The 18,819-nt window shown below is 35.6% G+C and overlaps 4 protein-coding genes across 5 annotated transcripts; 2 read left to right on the top strand and 2 right to left on the bottom strand.

Moving 5' to 3' along the window:
* Nucleotides 1-366: 366 nt before the first annotated feature.
* LOC113510902 (uncharacterized) lies at nt 367-2,401 on the bottom strand. The gene is made up of 2 exons (XM_031912424.2): nt 2,037-2,401; nt 367-747 (listed from the first exon to the last, which is right to left on the bottom strand). The coding sequence occupies exons 1-2, from the start codon at nt 2,304-2,306 to the stop codon at nt 553-555; spliced, it is 465 nt and encodes a 154-aa protein (XP_031768284.2). The 5' UTR covers nt 2,307-2,401; the 3' UTR covers nt 367-552.
* A 295-nt stretch (nt 2,402-2,696) lies between these two features.
* Nucleotides 2,697-7,984, top strand: LOC113510901 (uncharacterized). The gene is made up of 4 exons (XM_026894447.3): nt 2,697-2,826; nt 3,547-3,661; nt 4,629-6,943; nt 7,022-7,984. The coding sequence occupies exons 2-4, from the start codon at nt 3,574-3,576 to the stop codon at nt 7,871-7,873; spliced, it is 3,255 nt and encodes a 1,084-aa protein (XP_026750248.2). The 5' UTR covers nt 2,697-2,826; nt 3,547-3,573; the 3' UTR covers nt 7,874-7,984.
* Nucleotides 7,985-9,431: 1,447 nt separating this feature from the next.
* LOC113510903 (uncharacterized) lies at nt 9,432-12,539 on the top strand. Its single transcript, XM_031912423.2, is given in 3 exon segments — nt 9,432-9,516; nt 9,593-11,823; nt 11,895-12,539. Coding segments are annotated over 3 exon segments (2,919 nt in total). The 3' UTR covers nt 12,498-12,539.
* A 129-nt stretch (nt 12,540-12,668) lies between these two features.
* Nucleotides 12,669-17,987, bottom strand: LOC113520124 (post-GPI attachment to proteins factor 3). 2 transcript variants are annotated; one of them, XM_052900477.1, is made up of 7 exons: nt 17,695-17,987; nt 17,281-17,438; nt 16,295-16,450; nt 15,397-15,521; nt 14,709-14,842; nt 13,516-13,773; nt 12,669-12,813 (listed from the first exon to the last, which is right to left on the bottom strand). In XM_052900477.1, exons 1-7 carry the CDS (start codon nt 17,822-17,824, stop codon nt 12,803-12,805), a joined length of 972 nt encoding a protein of 323 aa, XP_052756437.1. In that variant the 5' UTR covers nt 17,825-17,987; the 3' UTR covers nt 12,669-12,802. The 2 variants fall into 2 exon arrangements, with proteins under 2 accessions (XP_052756437.1, XP_052756397.1); XM_052900437.1 differs by having other exon boundaries at nt 13,569-13,773.
* Between the last annotated feature and the right edge of the window lie 832 nt (nt 17,988-18,819).

Genomic DNA, 18,819 nt, shown 5'->3' with positions numbered 1-18,819 from the left:
GTGTTTCAACCGTGAAGCAGTTGTGTTTGCACGGCTGTGTTTCGGTTTGAAGGGTGGGATATGGCGTTAATTTAATGTGTACAGAGGAATAACACCTGAGTCCTTAGGAATGGCAACGCATGAGGGGTATCATGGGCGAAACAGTATACAAACCAGACCCATAGAGTCAAATAACAGCAAAACAGTTAGTGCCATGATTACGAGAGCCTACCCCGCGTGACAGAAAGAGACGAGGGAAAAGAAGAAGGATGACCGACGCAGCAGTGTAAAGTCAAGACCATAGTGTATTTATTTAAATAAAACTTCATCTAAAATACCTATATCTATCATATTTAAACATAAAATCCAATGAAATGATGGGTTTTACTAAAATGATATATATTTCGAGATAAAAATAAATTCAAAAATACTCAATATAACTTTTTCATACAAATCAAGTAAAAATATAAAAAAATAAAATGTATGAAATCTTTGATATTACACTCTCTTCAAATTACATTAACGTAGTTTTTAATGTAAATGTTCATTAGATTTCACAAAATACGCCACATCCTACGTATTATTGCAGGACTGCGAGCGCACCAGCGCCCTCTTTTCGGCCGTAACCATCTTGTCTAGGACATCTTGCATTTCGTTCCACGGCTCATAGCGCTGATTAATGGTGAGCATTTTATGTATAGAAGGGTTTCGCAGGTCCATTGTGCGCGAGATATTGCCGCGGCTGCGTGACGTGAACACCACGTCCACCTGAAATATATTGCTGTACTAACTTCTGCCCGTCACTTGGTCCACATTACCGAGATATCTTGACTTTCTTCATCCCAAATAGTATGCCATCATTATAGTCATCATATCAGCCGTTCTTTGCTCACTGCTGATCATGGATCTCCTCCATAGACTGTCATAAGGAACAAGGCCGTTCCTTATGGCAGTTTATCATTGTAAGGATTTTGCCTTTAGCGGCTACGCTTAGCAGGCGAGTTGGCAACCGCAGTTTTTCATGATGTGTTAAGAGGGAAACTGCTGCCCATCCCTCGACAAATATTTATTTTATTTATTTATTTATTTTATTTACACATACACTAAACAAACTTTTCACTTAAATAATATCATTAATTAGATACAATCTCTCTTTAAGAAAAATAATATAAATTATACATGTTACATATAACAAAACAACATCATAATGAAGATTATACAATTATATAATAACATTACTATTTTACTTTGAATATAGAATAAAAAAAGATAAACATATAAAAAAAAAGAACAAAATGAATGTACTAGTGTTTGTGCAAAGGACCTAAATCAGCATAATAAATATAATAAATAAGTTCTTATAGTCGCCTTTTACCCACGGCAATGAAGGGACAAAATGGTAGCAACAGTACAAAACAGTACGTGTATAACAAATATCATGGCAATTGGTTGAGCAATCTTTGTGAAGCGACGTAGCTAATGTGATGAATGATTTGGCGTAGAAAATAAAACTTCACTACATCATAATCACTGTCCACTGCTTAACATAAGCCTTAAAGGTTTTTCCAGTAGTTGGCAGGCGGATTGGCAACCGCAGTTAGGCTTTAGAGATGTCTTAATAGGGACGCCGCTGCCCATCCCTCGCTCTCCCTTAGTTGCCTCTTGCGACACCCACGGATATGAGGGACAATGAGGGATGATAGAATGAAGTAAGGTCGGTTGGTTAATCGCGAAGAATTTACCACGAAACTTTTTAGGAAGGTTCGCTGATACATTGGTATTTTTTTTATACAACTTAGAATGGTTAACAAGCTGACGGTCCACCTGATGGAAAGTGGTAACCGTCGCCTATACACATGAGCAGTACCATGCACATAACAGAGTATACTGTTTCATCCATGATACCCCCAATGCGTTGCCATTCCTGAGGACTCAGATGTTATTCCTCTGTACCCAGTAAATTCACGCCATATCCCACCCTTCAAACCGAAACACAGCCATGCAAACACAACTGCTTCACGGTTGAAACACGAATGGGTAAATGGTAGGTGACTTACCTTGTGATTACATGCCCAAACTATAGCAATAAAAACAACACCCAATGCAATCGCTGTGGTCACAAATAGAGGTATGGTCTCCCAATACACTTTCATCACATAACCAAGCTTGAACTTCTTAGGGAATGGCATATCATACTGACTTGGTGGGATCAAGCCAAAAATTGGACGTATGCAAACCACCTGATGACTCGCTATAAGACGCGATTTATTATACACTAAAAGCCATTGATGCGACCTGTTACCAGGCCGTAACAATTTTGATAGCATTCTGAAATCTACTAAGACACGATTTACAAAAGCCAAATTTAAAAGATTTTTAATCGATTTCAAATTTATACGACATATCTATACGTATAGGTACGATATGATAGGCAAATGTCAAAATAATTCTATTTTCGAATTTTAGTATCTTTCAACAGAAATAATTGTTAAAGAAGTTATCTTTAACTTTATTTTTATATAAAAGTTGTTACTCCTTTTATAATATAAAAAATATATTACAAATTTGTTAGTTGCATATTTGCAATAAAACAAAAATTTGCCGGGCAAATAATTAATTTGTACATACATAATTCTCTATACAACTGGCACACACGTATACGTAAGAAAAAAAAAATACAACTGTCAAATGAAATTCAAAAGTCAAGCCTATTTTATTTAATTAATTATCGTATGAAATAAAATTAATTATAAGCGCAACTTTCTCGGAAAGTATTCAGCAACAGAATATGGAAATCGTTTCACACAATGGAGCACTTGGACAATTGTGTTAAAATATATAATCAGGGTAATTAATGCTATTCGCATAATATATTAATATTATATTATTATATAGCGTCATGACCGCTCATTTACTAACATAACCTATGTCAATTTGTAACTAACAAAAAGGGCCTTATGTAGTCCAATTAAATAAATATTATTATTATTATTATTCGGCATTTTTATCTTAAATTGTCTGTACATTTGTATTATAACATCGGCGATTGACTGTCCACTGTCGAACATAAGCCTCTCCCAAATAAAGAGTTTGTAAAGAATTTGCCAGCATTAAGAGAAACGGGTTGGTAATAAAAAATGCTTGATATTGTAGTTCTCTTTTATCATGTCTTCATCAGCAAATAACATAAAGAGTATGAATGACACAATTGTAAAACATAAGACAATAGAAAATCAGTAAAAAAATATAAAAGGCGTATTATGATGGCCAGTAATACGCAACAAATAGTTGCCAAGCGTGGCAGGAGGATTGGCAACCGTAGTAAGAGGGACACTGCTACTTATCTCTCGACTATTAAGTTCTCTTAGTCGCCTCTTACGACATCCACGGGAAAGGAAGGGGATGCCCATTCTATAATGAAACTACACGGCATATAATCCTAAAGTCCTAAAAATTAAAAACCCATATATTCTATGATGTCCATCAACTAATAAAGCGACGGTTACTTTGCACCAGGTGAACTGTCAACTTGTTTGCTATTTTAAATATCATAAAAAATATAAGCAGGTGCTGCTGTTTGCTGGAGAATTGGCGATGGCCCTGCGTACGCCGCGTCGCCGCATATCTCCCCGCACCAAACGACGGTACAGAGCCATAAAGAACTTTCTATGGCGAGCTCTAGGTACGTAAAAGGCAAATATTACCTGAAAGAACTAAAGCCACTCGCGTCCTAAGCTCTCTGGCTGCAGCACAAAACTCGTGATGACGTATTGTAACCAGCACACTAAGCAGCCACGAATTCTCGGCTGCAGCAGCTATTAGAATAATTAAATTGCATGACAGCCAATTGATTGCCCGCAACCAGAGCAAAATAAAGCTAAGCGTCATATACTCGTATGTATGTGACTACCTTCAATCCAGATGTTTCTTGTGTTGATGGATTGGTCGACAGTCGGCTGGCTGCTAAAACTAGCTGCTCAATTAATTATCTATATATATAGCTGCCGCAGCAATAGGCCTACATGATGGATTTAATAGATATTGTATAAAGTGTACTATGGCCGTGTGGTCCTGGCATAGAACAGGCCACCCGTTCATTTTCCGTGGGTGTCGTAAGAGACAACTAAGGGAAGGCGGGCGATGGGCAGCAGTGTCCCTCTTAAAACATCTCTAAAGTCTGACTGCGGTTGCCAATCCGCCTGCTAAGCGTAGCAATTACTGGCAAAACCCTCCAAGAAGAAAGCTTATGTTCAGCAGTGGACAGTTAAAGGCTGATATAAAGATGATGATGTTGAAAGTATACTATGTACCTTACCTACAAGGGTACTATATACCTTAATCCTGTTTTTACCACCAAACAGTTGCAAGAAGACGTGTGTGATAGAGATATATATGTGCTTGCAAGGCTATATTTTTTTAAAAGATGATATTGTAGTAATAATGGTATGGCATCACATGAGAGGTGAAATAGACGTCACAGTGTATTCTGTATATCCTAATGTTAATGTATAGATGTTAGTGTTAATAACTAGAACATTCCAAGTAGATTTAAACAAAGGTTTAAAATATGTAGAAAACTTTAAATCTAAATGAAGTTTATAAATCGACTTACGTTATCTGAATGATTTATAATGCTCCTTTTATTTCAGGTAACTCGTCACAGCATAATATTAAAATAAATTCCAGTATTGTTATTAACGTAACAGATTTAAAACACAAAATTGTAGGTTTAGAACAAAAATTAAATAAAGTTAGCAAGCAACTGATTTGCGTCGAAAATAATTCTACAAAAGGATCGGATCTATCTATACCAGAAATCAGAGATAATAATATAATGACAGAAACATTCCAAGAACAAACCGACGCTTCTTCTGAAAGAAAATCGAAAAGAATTGAAACTAAAATATTATATAAGACTTCTGAAAGTCAATATAGAAAGTCAGATGATAGTGATTGCATACCAAATAATTATAATCTTAATAATATAGATGTAATTACAAGCAAGATAGCAGAGGATGGTAAATATCACAAATCAAAACCAAAGAATAACAAGAGTAAAATAACCAATAAGACAAATGTAATAAAAGAATGCCAACTAAATATGCTTCAACAGAAAACAAGATCGGTTTATGAAAACGTAGCCTCAGCGTACTCAACTAGTAGTTACCATTCTCTCATTGAACCAAAATTTGAACGATATCTTTACAATGAGCACCAAAACAAAAAATACAATAGAAAATATGGAAGACAACGTGAAGCTTCAGAGTCCGTGATTCATGACGTTCCGAAAAAAATAAAGGAACACATCAGGAGAATCAAGCCAGAAAGACCTACATACATTTCTGGAGATATTATACACGAAAAAAGGCAAAGAGATAAACATATAGCTAACGAAGTTGATCAGGATTTCATAGCAGATATCATTAGAAAACAATATAAGCCAACGAGAATATTTGATAAAAGAGAATCAGATATTACCCAATTTTCTGCGCCTGTTTGCCGCGATCAAGAATTTCACGTTCAAGAAAATATCTTAGAAGGTTCGAAGTTATGTTCCTGCTGTTGTGATGATTACAAACGGGCTAAATATGTACATGAGAACGAGTTTAGTGACATGAGAAGTATTTGCGATACCAGATTATACAGTTCTAAAAGAAATACACGACATAAGTCACATAGAAGACATACTAATAATTATAATTACAATGATTCTAGATTTTACGATTTAATTCCGGTTAAGGAAAATTCAAGTCCAAAATCCAAAAGAAAATTCTCAGAGAATATTAATATACCTTATCATCAATATTATAAGGAGGTACCTCCATCGCCACGAACTCACAGACCCCAATTAAATTTAAAGGCACAATATTTTATGGAAGTTGATGATGAAGCATCATATATCAAACGCAAGAATAGGAGAAGACGACAAGATTACGGAGATACTCCAGACAGACTAGACAGTAATAGATCCTTAGCAGTAATTAATATCCAGAAACAACAAAACAAACATCAAATACAGCAAGGCAATGACGCTATGAATAGTCTGCAAACTCCAACATCTAATGATGCACAAGGTAATGGTAGTCTCCAAACTCCAATATCTAATAATGAACAAAATAACTGCATAACTAATGGCATCTCTTTAAATAAGACACAGGAAACTGATTTATCTGCTGACAAAACAGACAAAGCTTTATGCGAAATAAAAGACGTACTTCAAACCTTTTTACAGGAAATAAAGAAAGAAACTATATCACAGTGTGGTAAGTCGGAGATAAGTAACAAATCTGAAGAAAAAGTTTTAAGTGATTTTCAAAACAGAAGTAAAATAAATGGTAGCAATAATAGTCAAATCGGTATTAACAATTACAGTATGCCACCGTGCAGTTTACCTCCAGCTTTACCTTTTGTACCGGCATTTACGAGTACTAATCCATGCTGTTACCCCCTACTACCAATATGTCCTATGAACTGTATACAAAGTAGTTATATCATGCCAAGTCCAAGTTATACATGTGCTAACTGTGCACATAATAAAGAAGAAGTCCATGAAAACAACCAGAATACCACAAACAATACATTTAATACTACTAACAATGAAACAGATCACTTAATAAAAGAAATTTACAATTTTGTCATGCAAAATCCAGAAAATAATCGTAAAAAAGATGATAATGATAGAAGTGGCAAATCTCTAAAAGAAAATACAACAGCAAAGATATTAACTTCTAGAAGTGACAGTGGCAGCTCAAAAGTATCTAAACATGATGTCAAAATTGGAACACCGAAAATAAAATGCTATTCAAAAAGTTGTGAAGCTATCGTCTCCCCACATTTAGATACCTACTTTCAAAGAAACCCAAGTTACTCCGACACTATATTAGAAAAACTTAGTCTAGAAGCTACAGCTACAGAAATTGCGTCCGAGACTGAATTAAACAGTGATCCAACCACAACAAAAAAGGTAATATTATCATGTTGTAATATATTTACTGAACTTTAGAATAACATTAATTGTACTTATAATAAAAATATTTTACAGCCCAAAGGAAACAAATTTGCACAAGTGTTGCGGTCATTTGGATTTTTTAAAAAGAAAAAAGAGGATGTTATAGAAGAATTAAGTGAGAGTGAAAGTACAATTGAAGTGGATGTAAAGAAAAAGTCTCCCTATAGACAAGAGCTGACCAACTACATGATGCACGGTCAGGAATATTTTCATCAACCGCCAATACCACCGATAAACCAGCCACATCAGAACTCTCACTGTCATCATCATGGCAACAACTACCCTAATTGTTACAGTCCCCATGACAGTGGTTATCCAAGCCCAAGACAAAATCTTTACAACATTCACTGTCCCCGTAAAGATCAACATGGAAATATACCTGCACATTCTAATCATGTACCGCAGCGACCTATAGCTCCGCATTATCCAAATGCTTTCAATAACTACAATCAAGTGCATCCACAAATTCCGTTGTGCCTTAAAGAAATAGAAGTGAAAAGTATTGCCACCCAAAGCGAGAGAAAAATGTCGTTCTTTAAGAAGTTTACTAAGAAAATGCAACCACCAACAACACGTAGTAATGAGTACCCGCAGAAAAACTACTACACGCAGACTGCAAAAGAAAAACCTATAATGTTTAACTGGAAGAATTTACAAGCCAAACAGACAGTACCATTTAATAATGATCCCTTAAAGTTATCACATAAAACACAGAAACAATTAGCGGATGGCGATATTAATATGAGAAACGCTATTATGAAAAAGTTATTTTATAAAAGAAATCCCTTCTCCCCAAGAAATTTGATCATACGGACGTTGCTTGGTAAAGACAAATCTAGTTTTGGAGAGCCTCCCAAGATGTATCGACCTCGAATGTTTTTTTGATTTCGGAACGATATTGTAAGAGTGAAGTGGAATGTGTAAAATTGTTTGGTGCGTGTTATTTGTCCGTTATTGTGACATTAAAATATTGTCAAGTGTTTCAAAAAATGATACTGCATTATTTACTGTTTTATAGAATGTAGTTCGAACTAAAAATAAATACCCGTAAGACCTTAATCTATACTTATAATAAATCTGTAGAAAGGTCAATTCTGTACATGGAATATATTTCCAAAATAACTATCAGGGGGTATGTTTAGTGATCGATACTGATGCCAAAAATGCAATCAGTAAAATTTTTGTCTGTCTGTATGTTCGTTATAGAAACAAAAACTACTCGACGGTTTAAAACGAAACTTGGTACAATTATTCTTCGTACTCCTGGGCAGGTTATAGTATACTTTTCATCACGCTACGATCAATAGGAGCAGAGCAGTGAAGGGAAATGTTGGGAAAACAGGAGAAGTTATTCCATTTTTAAGCTTCCGTCGCGTGTACAGCCTTAATGGGCACTTTTTTAAAATGTAAAAATGTCCACCCACGTGACGCCGGGACGGGCCGTTAGTTCTAATTCCTAATAAATAAGATAGTCAAAGACAAGACAGCGTTGTTGGTGATCGTAACACTGGAGACTCCCACAATTAACAGTCGTGGTTAATCCCATCCTTATAATCCGCTATGCGCACGCGCCCGCTCGTACCCACCGTCGAGTTTAGACTCCGCTGAGGTATCGTCATTAGCCGCATTCGTGTACATCGTGAAACCCTCTTCCAGTGTATATAGTGTAAATAACTATTATCGCCCAAACACGCAGCCACCCATATCCGGCTTGACCCCAGGACCTGTAAAGACTCCTAACTGGTGAGTTCCCCGTCCGGGGGTTACCCTACAAAGGATATTATTATAGGTACGAGTTATTTCCCGCGACTGTATCCGCATAAATCAGTATATATGCTAATAAGCCATATTTTATGTCAAATTTCATTCTGATCCTTTCAGGCGTTTAAGTATAATTGAATAATAAATATCTAAACTTCACAAACTTTCACATTTATAACATTTAATAGAATTTGTAATTTATAAAATTTTTAAAATCGGTTAAGTATTATAAAAAAATCTAATCTTTCCTCTTTATAATAAATCCTTAAAGTATACTATACTACGTCTATGGATTAGCCAAATATTGGACGATTGTAAATATAAAACTCCTTGATTTTCAATCCATAAACAAAATACATAATAAAAAGTACCAGAAAACATACATCTTTGTCTATATCATACTGACATTGTACTAACGGAAACTAATGTGAACCGTTTGGAAATAAAAATTAAATTATTAGTTTGTAAGAAGCATGCACCGAATTATTAATAAAATAGATAGTAATTGCAACAGAACACATTCAACGATATATATAAAGTACTATGTAAAAGGTTTATATATTGTATATTGATAAATGTTGATAGATTAATAAAAAAAAATGTAGATAAAATGTATAGAAACTTCATAAATTGTGCAGAATATTATTACATCTTCAAAATATATTTCCAGTGCACACAAATCATGAGTGGCGAAGATTTACAAAGTAGATGTAAGCAAAGCTTTAAAGGCATCGAAAACTTCCTTCGCAGAGTAGCCTTTAATTTAGGTACCACTTTATTTAAGAATATTAGCTAATATTTATTAAATAATTTAATACAAAATTGAATTTAACGATATTTCAGGAAATACGCCGTCACAAACAGAAGTCAAAATAATATCTTGTATACCCATAGACGTCAGTGATCTCCAACAGAAGATTGTTAAATTGGAGAAAGAATTAGAAGAAGCGAAATCCACGCCGAAAGAAGAGCTGTCTCCCACTAACGTCAATGTATGCCAACCCATACCCAACTTCTGTAACTCAATTGACTGGTGCAAATTCAACCATTTCACTGCACGCTGTAATTGCTTACCAGAAACAAACCCAAAAGAATCTATAAGCGTTGCGTGCACTGCTATGACAATGGCTAACCAAAACTGTTCTTATCAGCCCACTGATAACAGTAACTTGCTTGACCAAAATGATCACAAGTGTAAAGTTCAAAATAAACGGAATATATTTAAAAAAGCGAAGAGGAAAAAAGAAACAAAGAACGACAATTTAAAACCACAGCTGATATATTACGCACAAACCGTAGATTCGCCCTTCAAAAGTTATGATTTTAAGGTCAAATCGACAACTAGAACTAGGCATAAGAGAAAAGTAAAAAAAATGCGCGATATTAGTGAATCATACTTTGTCGACATGATGCGCAGGCAATACCAGTCACAGCCCGTATTAGACAAATTCTCGGATACTAGCCAATTTACAACTCCAATATGTAAAGACATTGATCAAACCATCACAAATCCCTATCGAAATGAGTCTGACGTATGCTCATGCTGTCATGGAGAATTCCACAATGTAGACCATCATGAAAATAAACCTACAGAACTAGAAGTCAATTCCAATAATATTATAAACATTGACAACAACAATAAATGTAATTATTACGATTCTAATCTGTACGATGTAATCCCAGTCAAAGAGAAGAGCGCAACAGAAGAAATTTCCAAAATTAAACATAGAAAAAGAGATATACCTAGTAAGCTTCATTCAGGAGACTACGGAATTGCTCATTTAAAAACTAAACCACGTCCCTTTATTGTCAATTTTTATACTTCCCCTCAAACAAAATTTAATCATCTAAAGAAAATTTTGATTTCAATCCCCGGTAAAAAAGATAAAATCAAAAGGACAATGTCTAAACGTAATAAAGAAGCAAAAGTAGTAAATGAACAAAAAGATATGGATACGTCTAAAAGCTGTTGCGTCGACTGTAGCGATGTTTATGTAAAACAATTTGATAAAATAAAAGCTTCAAAAAAACAGATGTCGACTAAACTTTTGCTCACATATAAAAATGCAGAATGCCTAACAGTTAATGTTAAGGACTCCAAATGTCAAACGACTACAACACATAGTGTGCAAATGGATTCTACTTTACAAGATGATAAAACTGAAGAAACATTGAATCAGATAAAGACAATACTACAATCAGTATTAACAGAAGTAAAAACAAATGCTCAGTTTAAAAACTTGCCGGTAGAAAAGAACAAGAAGGATGCAATTATACAAAAGGGAACATCCTACGACATTGTAGAGGGTGGATCGAGTTTGCTGCACAGTTTCACGTACAGTCCCTATAATACGAATCCTTACAATATCGTCAGCCCACTTCACATGAATTCCAATCAATTCCACTGTTGCGGGTTGCCATGTTCCTCGGCCAAATGTATGCAAAACTTTCCAGTTCTCATTCAGACACCAGGACGTCATATGTATGCAAGTTGTTACAGAAACAGCTCACATATCAATAAACCGATGACCATCAAACAAGCCGCCACCATATCCACTAACACGGAAACCATTAGAGATGCACGTAGTAAGGAAACCGATAAATTGATCAAAGACATCTATAGGTCAATAGCTCTAAACATAGATATTCCAGCAAAAGATACATCTAGAAGTGAATATGAGGGACTAATATCGAATAAACATGATTCCGATATGAAGTCGACCTGTAAAGTTAAAACGTCTGGTCAGGCTATAAATACGACTCCAAAGATTGGTTCAAAAAGAGATACACAAACACATTCTCCTTTTACTTCAAACATATTTAACAGTAAGTTGAAATCTAGCGTACAATCTCATATGGTTAGCACAACTGATACAGATTATCGCCTGAGCAATAAAAGAAATGAACAATACCCTACAAACAAAAGTACTCAACGGTCAGCAGACAGTATGATAGAAGAAGAAATAGAGGATAAAGCCAGCGATTATACAATATATAGCAATGAAGGCACACAAAATTCTAGCGAGGAGACAGACAGTGAGAACACTTACATACCTCCTGAAGAAACAACAAAGGTAAAATGATCTTTTAACTTTAATTTCTTTGATATTATTTCATTTAAGAAAAGCGTTTATTTTTCTTGCAGAAAAAGGAGAAGAGGAATCTATTTAGCAAAATGTTCAAATCAGTGAAACTCTTCAAGAACAAAAACAAGAAAGAGAAAGCCTTACAAAATGTCAATGAACCTCGAGAAGAATCAGATGCGAACGACTCTGATGAATACGAAACAGTTTACAGTTATAAAAACGAGAGACTAAGACCTTTATCGAATCAATTACATAGAAAAGCTCCTTCGAAGATATCGTATTCTAGGCAAATGAGAGACCGAAATCAAGAGAAATCGAGAAGATCGCCATGTATGGAGCAGGAGTACAGACGGCAATGGAATGAGAGACTCGTGTTCCAAGAGCAGCAACACAAGTACTCTTCTGAACGAATATATCCAAAGGAAATCAGTCGATACAAACAACCAAAGTACTGGCAAAATTTCGAGGCAAGGACCGCTTTGATGGACCAAAATATTTCTCCACACCGTCAAACTTGTACCAAAGATTAGGATACTATTATACTAAAACAAACTACTCCAAAAGCAGACGCAGTTACAACGAAAGAACTAACATGGTTGAAAAAACATAAACTCAGAGTACAATGTGGGGAACAATGGAAAAAGTTAATATTAGAAGGTTGAGTATGCACCAAATGTATTCAAGATTTAAGATTCAAGATTTATTTATTTGTAAAACAGTATTGTTCTAACTAACTAACAATAATGTGAATGTTGAATCAGAAATCAATGTGGATTTGTTTTTTGGATGAATGTGGATGGATCCTTGTTATGGTTTGAATAAATATTGTCATGTATTGTAAGCAAAAAATTTATTATTTAAATTATTATTTAACATTATTAAAAGATAAAAACGAACTAATATGTTTATGTTAGCTTCAAGTCGTTTTTGACAACGATTTTGGATCTCTGCAGGTACTGGAGGTCGTCTATGACAAATCTGCAAACAACCAAACACATATTCTTTAATAGGTTGTTCTATTGAAATTGCATATGCCTTATAAACTTTATTTAATAGCGACATAAGCATGATTTAATACATATTAAGTCACATCTTCTTAAATATCGTATTATCCTTCAATCGTGTTTGATAAAATTTTTATAACTGTCAGTTAGGGAGTATTAGTGGTAAACCGTCGTTATGCTTTTTCGAAGATAAGTCTTAGATTATATAGATAGAGTATCGAGCCTCTAAAACGGGTTAACTTTTTGTCAGCTAATTGTCAAATTAACCGACTTGTTTTTTTATCAGTGTTCTATATACTTACGTATAAAATGTATCTTGACGTATTATTAAAAAAAAAAAAAGAGTATTTAGCCATTAAAAAGATACAAAAATTATAAAACAAAATAAATATAACAGTTATAAAGAGAACACTCATAGCAATTTATCACCCAAAGCTGTAAGAAAAAGTTGAGCCGTTTTTCTCGAAGTATTTCTATGGAGACACTGTGTCCATATAATGTAAGAACTTGGTGTATGACTGAGCACCTGAATGTGTGAGAAAGACTCTGTTTTCCGCGCTTAGCCTCTCATTTGGGCCGTTGTGCGTGTGAGTCGTGGCTAGTACAGCCAACCTAGCTCCGCCCAGAAGCGCAGAAGCTTCCTGGGTACTCCACAGGCCTCACGGAGCGACCTCACCGTTCCGAGGATTTCTAAACGTCGATGGGCCACAGCCATGACTGACTGAGCACCTGTAGAAGAGGAGCGGCAGCGGCGCGGTGGCGAGGTGCCAGAGCGCGTGCGCGTCCCAGGCGCGGCGCGGCGCGAAGTCGAGCAGCTCGAGCGCCAGCGCGGCGCCCGACAGCGCCGTGAAGGCCGCCACGCGCCACGCGTGCCGCCGCCCCGCCGCCAGCTGCCCGCCCGCCCAGCACACCCACGTCGCCGAGCCCAGCACGCCTGCACACGCCACGAATGGATGCCAACAATAAAAGAATGATATATTTGTACAAAAGTCGATTGCTTGGGTACCTCTGTCCCATTCGTGTTTCAACCGCGAAGCAGTTGTGTTTACATGGCTGTATTTCGGTTTGAAGGGTGGGATATGACGTGAATTTACAGGGTACAGAGGAATAACACCTGAGTCCTCAGGAATGGCAACGCATGGTGGGTATCATGGGCGAAACAGTATACTCTGTTATGTCCATGGTACTGCTCATGTCTATAGGCGACGGTTACCGATAGCGTTTTTTTACGGTAAAAAAAGCTGAACAATTAAACTGGTATATAAACTGTAATTTAATATCCGGTCGTACGCGCACTCCTACCCGGGGAGCCATTAAAAAACAGACACCGCGGGGAGGAAGGGATTGTTAATAATGGGGAGGTAAGTCCCCATTGCTATTAATATACCTTATCAGGTCTACCTTCACGCGATTCACTCTGGAAACCATCGTGATTAATTTATCGTTTAATTCGTCACGATGGGCTAACTGGACCTGCCTTTACATCTTCACCAATCATCCCTCACTGGTGCCCCACCAGTGTATACCGATAGTGTAGGCGGGCTTACTATTCCCTCATTATCTATTAGAAAAAATCATCATTGCTATCAATATACCTTATCAGGACGACCCCCACGCGGTTCCCCCTGGAAACCATCGTGACTAATTTATCGTTGAATTCGTCAAGATGGGCTAACTGACCTGCCTTTACATCCTCACCAATCATCCCTCGCTGATGTCCCGCCAGTGTATACCGATAGCGCAGGCAGGGTTACCATTCCATTATCATCCATTAAAAAAACAGGCACCGCGACACCACGGCACTGATATTTGTTGTTCGGTCAGATGATTTTAAACCGACTTCAAAAAGAAAGGTTCTAAGTTTCTCACCAAAGAAAATGTTGACCATCATATTATAATCGTAGTCTATCCTGCCCGAGTACAAGTAGCGCACGTGTTCTACATAATACAAGATGGGCAACGCAAGGATCGCCATCGCAAACTTCTTTCTTCTATGGAACACTCTGCGGGTGATATAAAATTTCTATAGAGACGCACTTAACAAAAATCATACATAGAATAGAATAGAAAATATTTATTGCCAGAAACACACAATTACAATAGAAAATATATTACTGCAGCGGCCAGCAACTGAGGCATTGATGGACGAACGTGCAAATGTGGGCCGAGCCGTAGACGAGGCGCACATACCTGACTCCATCAATTCCTAGTTGTGGCCAAGGCTTATATAGTACTTTTCTCAAACAATGCGTGAAATTCAAAAACACAATTTTACTATTTAAGTTCAATGACGAATAACGAACAATAATAATTTTTCACGCGCCATAATGTTCCTTTGTTTTTTTTCAATAAACAGCTTTCTATTTGCAAGCCAATTCGAAATTTAAATAAAACCTTTTACTAATTACCTCCTTGGTAACTATGTTTCGAAGGTCGATTGATTGGTTACTTCTGTCCCATTCGTGTTTCTACCGTGAAGCAGTTGTGTTTGCATGGCTGTGTTTCGGGTTGAAAGGTGGGATATGGCGTATAAAACAAAAATACTATATTTATTTACCTGACAATTGCTGCCACAAATAAACTCATCACCATAGACAATGCACATGCATAGTCCATGAACTCAGTGAACGGTGTGTCCCGCGTGTGAAATATTGTAGACCATGTCCAAGCGTTCATGCACACCTGAAAATTTCATTTGTAATATCTTTTTAAATGGAAACTTTTAGTACCACACATGGAATGGTATGACGCCATGCAGTCATGTACTAAAAACTGATAGTTAACATTCGAATTAGTAGGAACACTGAAACAAAGTTCTGTCAAGCTTAACATGATGGCCAAAATATGCTATATTTTCAATTATTTTTCAGGGGAGACTAAACTTTATTGCAGGTGTATTACTGGCCTTTTAAAAAGGAATATGCTCTTTTCTTGAAGGTTACATTGTATCAGTTCAGAAATACTGCTGTTGCAAATTGATTCCAAAGTGTGTTTTTGCATGGAAGAAAGTGCCTTGAAAAATGCAGTGGAGAACCGCCACTCATCCAGATGGTAATATACAATTAATTTATTGTAATTTGTTTAAATAAAAATATAGAGTATAACATATAGAGTGACTGAATGTATGTAGCTCTGGATCAAACTTTTTGGCGAAATAAAGGGGATGACTATGTTTAGTAGTAAACAATGGATAGACTTGCCATATAGTCCTAACATAGAATGGGCCACCCCTTCTTTTCCTATGGGTATTGTAAGAGGTGACTAAAAGAACTTAATGGTCAACGGTGGACTGGACAGTAACATCCCACATAAAGATTAAACCAGCATAGCTTAACTGCAGTTACCAACCCACCTGGCAAGCTTAGAACTATTGGCAAAACCCCCAATAGGACAAAGTGTATTATCAACTGTGAGCAATTAACTAGAAGTATACTAAAATTATAACAAGAACTCACCATCGCAAACCCATGCCAGAACAGTACAAGTGGTGTATTCTTAACACTAAACCGCTTGGCTATCTCATTGTGCATGTAAATATGAGATGCCAAATTGAGGAGTGAGGCAAATGCTGATGCTGGCTCTTGTACACCCCATAATCTTACAAAAGGCCACTGCAACAAATAAAAAGTAATATTTTAAAATAATTATAAAATTCTATAAATAACAGATTTGTAAGTGAATAATAAAAGCATACAATACATAGGCCTCCACCATAAGGGGGACTTTTAACAATAGTGTGCACACTTTGCATTCAAATTAGCTAGAGTAAAATGCTTCATAACTATAATTGAAGCTAAATTTTCAAAAGTGGTACCAAAACATTTGTTTCCTTACTCATAAAAACAATTTTACAATAACTATTAAAATACTCCTTTTTTTTTTCAATTATATTCTTTATTGCACTCGGACACAGTAATAGTAAGAATTATAAATAATGTGAGCAAAGGGAAACTTATCCTTAAAATAGAACATTCCTAGTCAACCTTGTTAGGTTATTAAGTGGCATAGGAAGTATCGATAGAGCAAATCAGAAATCTAAATAACAATAATATGTATCTACATAATTATCAAAATCAATTTGAAAAAAAGTAAGAAAATACCTTAATAAATTTGTAGAATGTAAAATACAGTTACATTGTTTTATAAATTAAGCAGCAAGTCAATTTTAACTTTTAATATATAATTTTATTTGGCAAAACTCCCTATTGAGGGAGTTCCAGGGAGAACCACCAGGAGGTCGACTTCCTGGTGGTTCTCCCTGGAAACTAACATGGTTAATTCCTGATGAATTCATCATGATGAGCTAACTGTCCTGTTTTCATTCTCATCTATCACCCTTCACTGGTGCTCCACCAGCGTATCCTGTTAGCGCAGGCGGGGTTACCATACCATTTTCACCCATTAAAAAAAAATATGATGATGATATAATTTAACTAATTACCTTGCCATGAAATTTGGGAATACTGTATCCCCTCTCCTGAAAACCATTAACTGTCTTCCACATACAATTATATTGACACTCCTCTCTGCAGCTCCACTTAAGAAGTCTACACCAGAAGTCTTGCTGCTTAAGAGCTGCACTTGTAAATGAGTGGCCATCTGAAAATAGAATTGAGTATAAAACTATATACTGTATTTTCATTTATCTCTATTTTTATATTATTTATTCAATATTTATCACTAGTTCATATATAAATATAAACATAAATTGATGAGAAACAAAACTTAAAATACGTATGATTAATTTGACATTAAATATAACACCAATAAATTAAAAATAATATTAGTTAAAACATTAGTAAATTCTAGATTACATTAATGAAACTTATATTACTTTATACACAGTATTACTTACCACCTGTACAATTCTCTTTTAAACAACTTTTTAAGCAATTCTGATAAAAAGGTGACCGATCGCCGTCGCTCGCTAAAATTATAGGGAATTTAGCAGTAAAAATAAATAATAACAATATACTTAAATACATGGGGATCTTGTAGCAATATCCTTTGACTAGTAAGTATTGATATTTATGTACATCTAGATTGCAAACTCAAACAATATTATAAAATTTTATTAAAATGATTTCTCATTAAATTCAAATTGGCTGAGATAAAAACAATATAAACATGCCATTCTTGTCAATGTCAAGTTATCAACATTGCAAGTAAATGTCAATTTTTGAACTCGGTCGGAATGGGGTCGATTCTGAGACGCCATTTCTCTAAACGTATCTCTAAAATTGAAATTAAAAACCTTGGAATTTTATTCAATTTCATATTACAATGTACGTTTATTCTAAAGAGCAATATAAACCAAATTTCTAATCAATCAAAATCAAAATTCTTATTTAATTTTTATGATGTTTCTTAAAACAATAATATCACGTAATTGTAAAATTGAAATATTACATTTAGAATTAGATTTAGAGTAGAGTTGTTAAAAGGCTCGAGTTTCCCGAGTCTTCGACTCATTGAAGGTTCGAGTCTCCTATGAAGGTTCGAGCTTCAGCCTTGAGCCATATTGCGAAGGCTCGAGCCCAGACTCGAGCCCTAGTCCCAAGGCTCGAGTCGCGACTCGAGCTCTGTTTTAAAAGCTCACTACACAACATTTTGTTCCAAAATAAATCTAATAAATATGTTTTATTAATTTCACTGCTGAATAACATATTTTTATTACAATTTTGTACCTCGTCCTATAGAGGAAACTAAACGCGCCGATCCAGTGTTATCGCTAGTTTTTAGAACTACCCACATTACTATTAATATTATTGTAATAATTACTTGTATACGCCATTCATGTAGTGCAGTTTGCCTGGTTTAAATAAAAATACATTTTATTGTAGTTTCTACTGGTTAAAGTTTGTTAGATTTACAAAATGACTGAGGAAGATAATGTAACATCGGAAGACATTGAGTTTGATACTACTGATACTTCGCTTACAGAAAATGATGCTTCAGCATCTTCTGTGGTGTCGAATAA

The sequence above is a fragment of the Galleria mellonella genome, unplaced genomic scaffold (assembly GCF_026898425.1).
Source record: "Galleria mellonella isolate WM207_F2 unplaced genomic scaffold, CSIRO_AGI_GalMel_v1 utg103, whole genome shotgun sequence".
NCBI lineage: Eukaryota > Metazoa > Arthropoda > Insecta > Lepidoptera > Pyralidae > Galleria > Galleria mellonella.
This window is presented reverse-complemented; position numbering and strand designations above follow the sequence as displayed.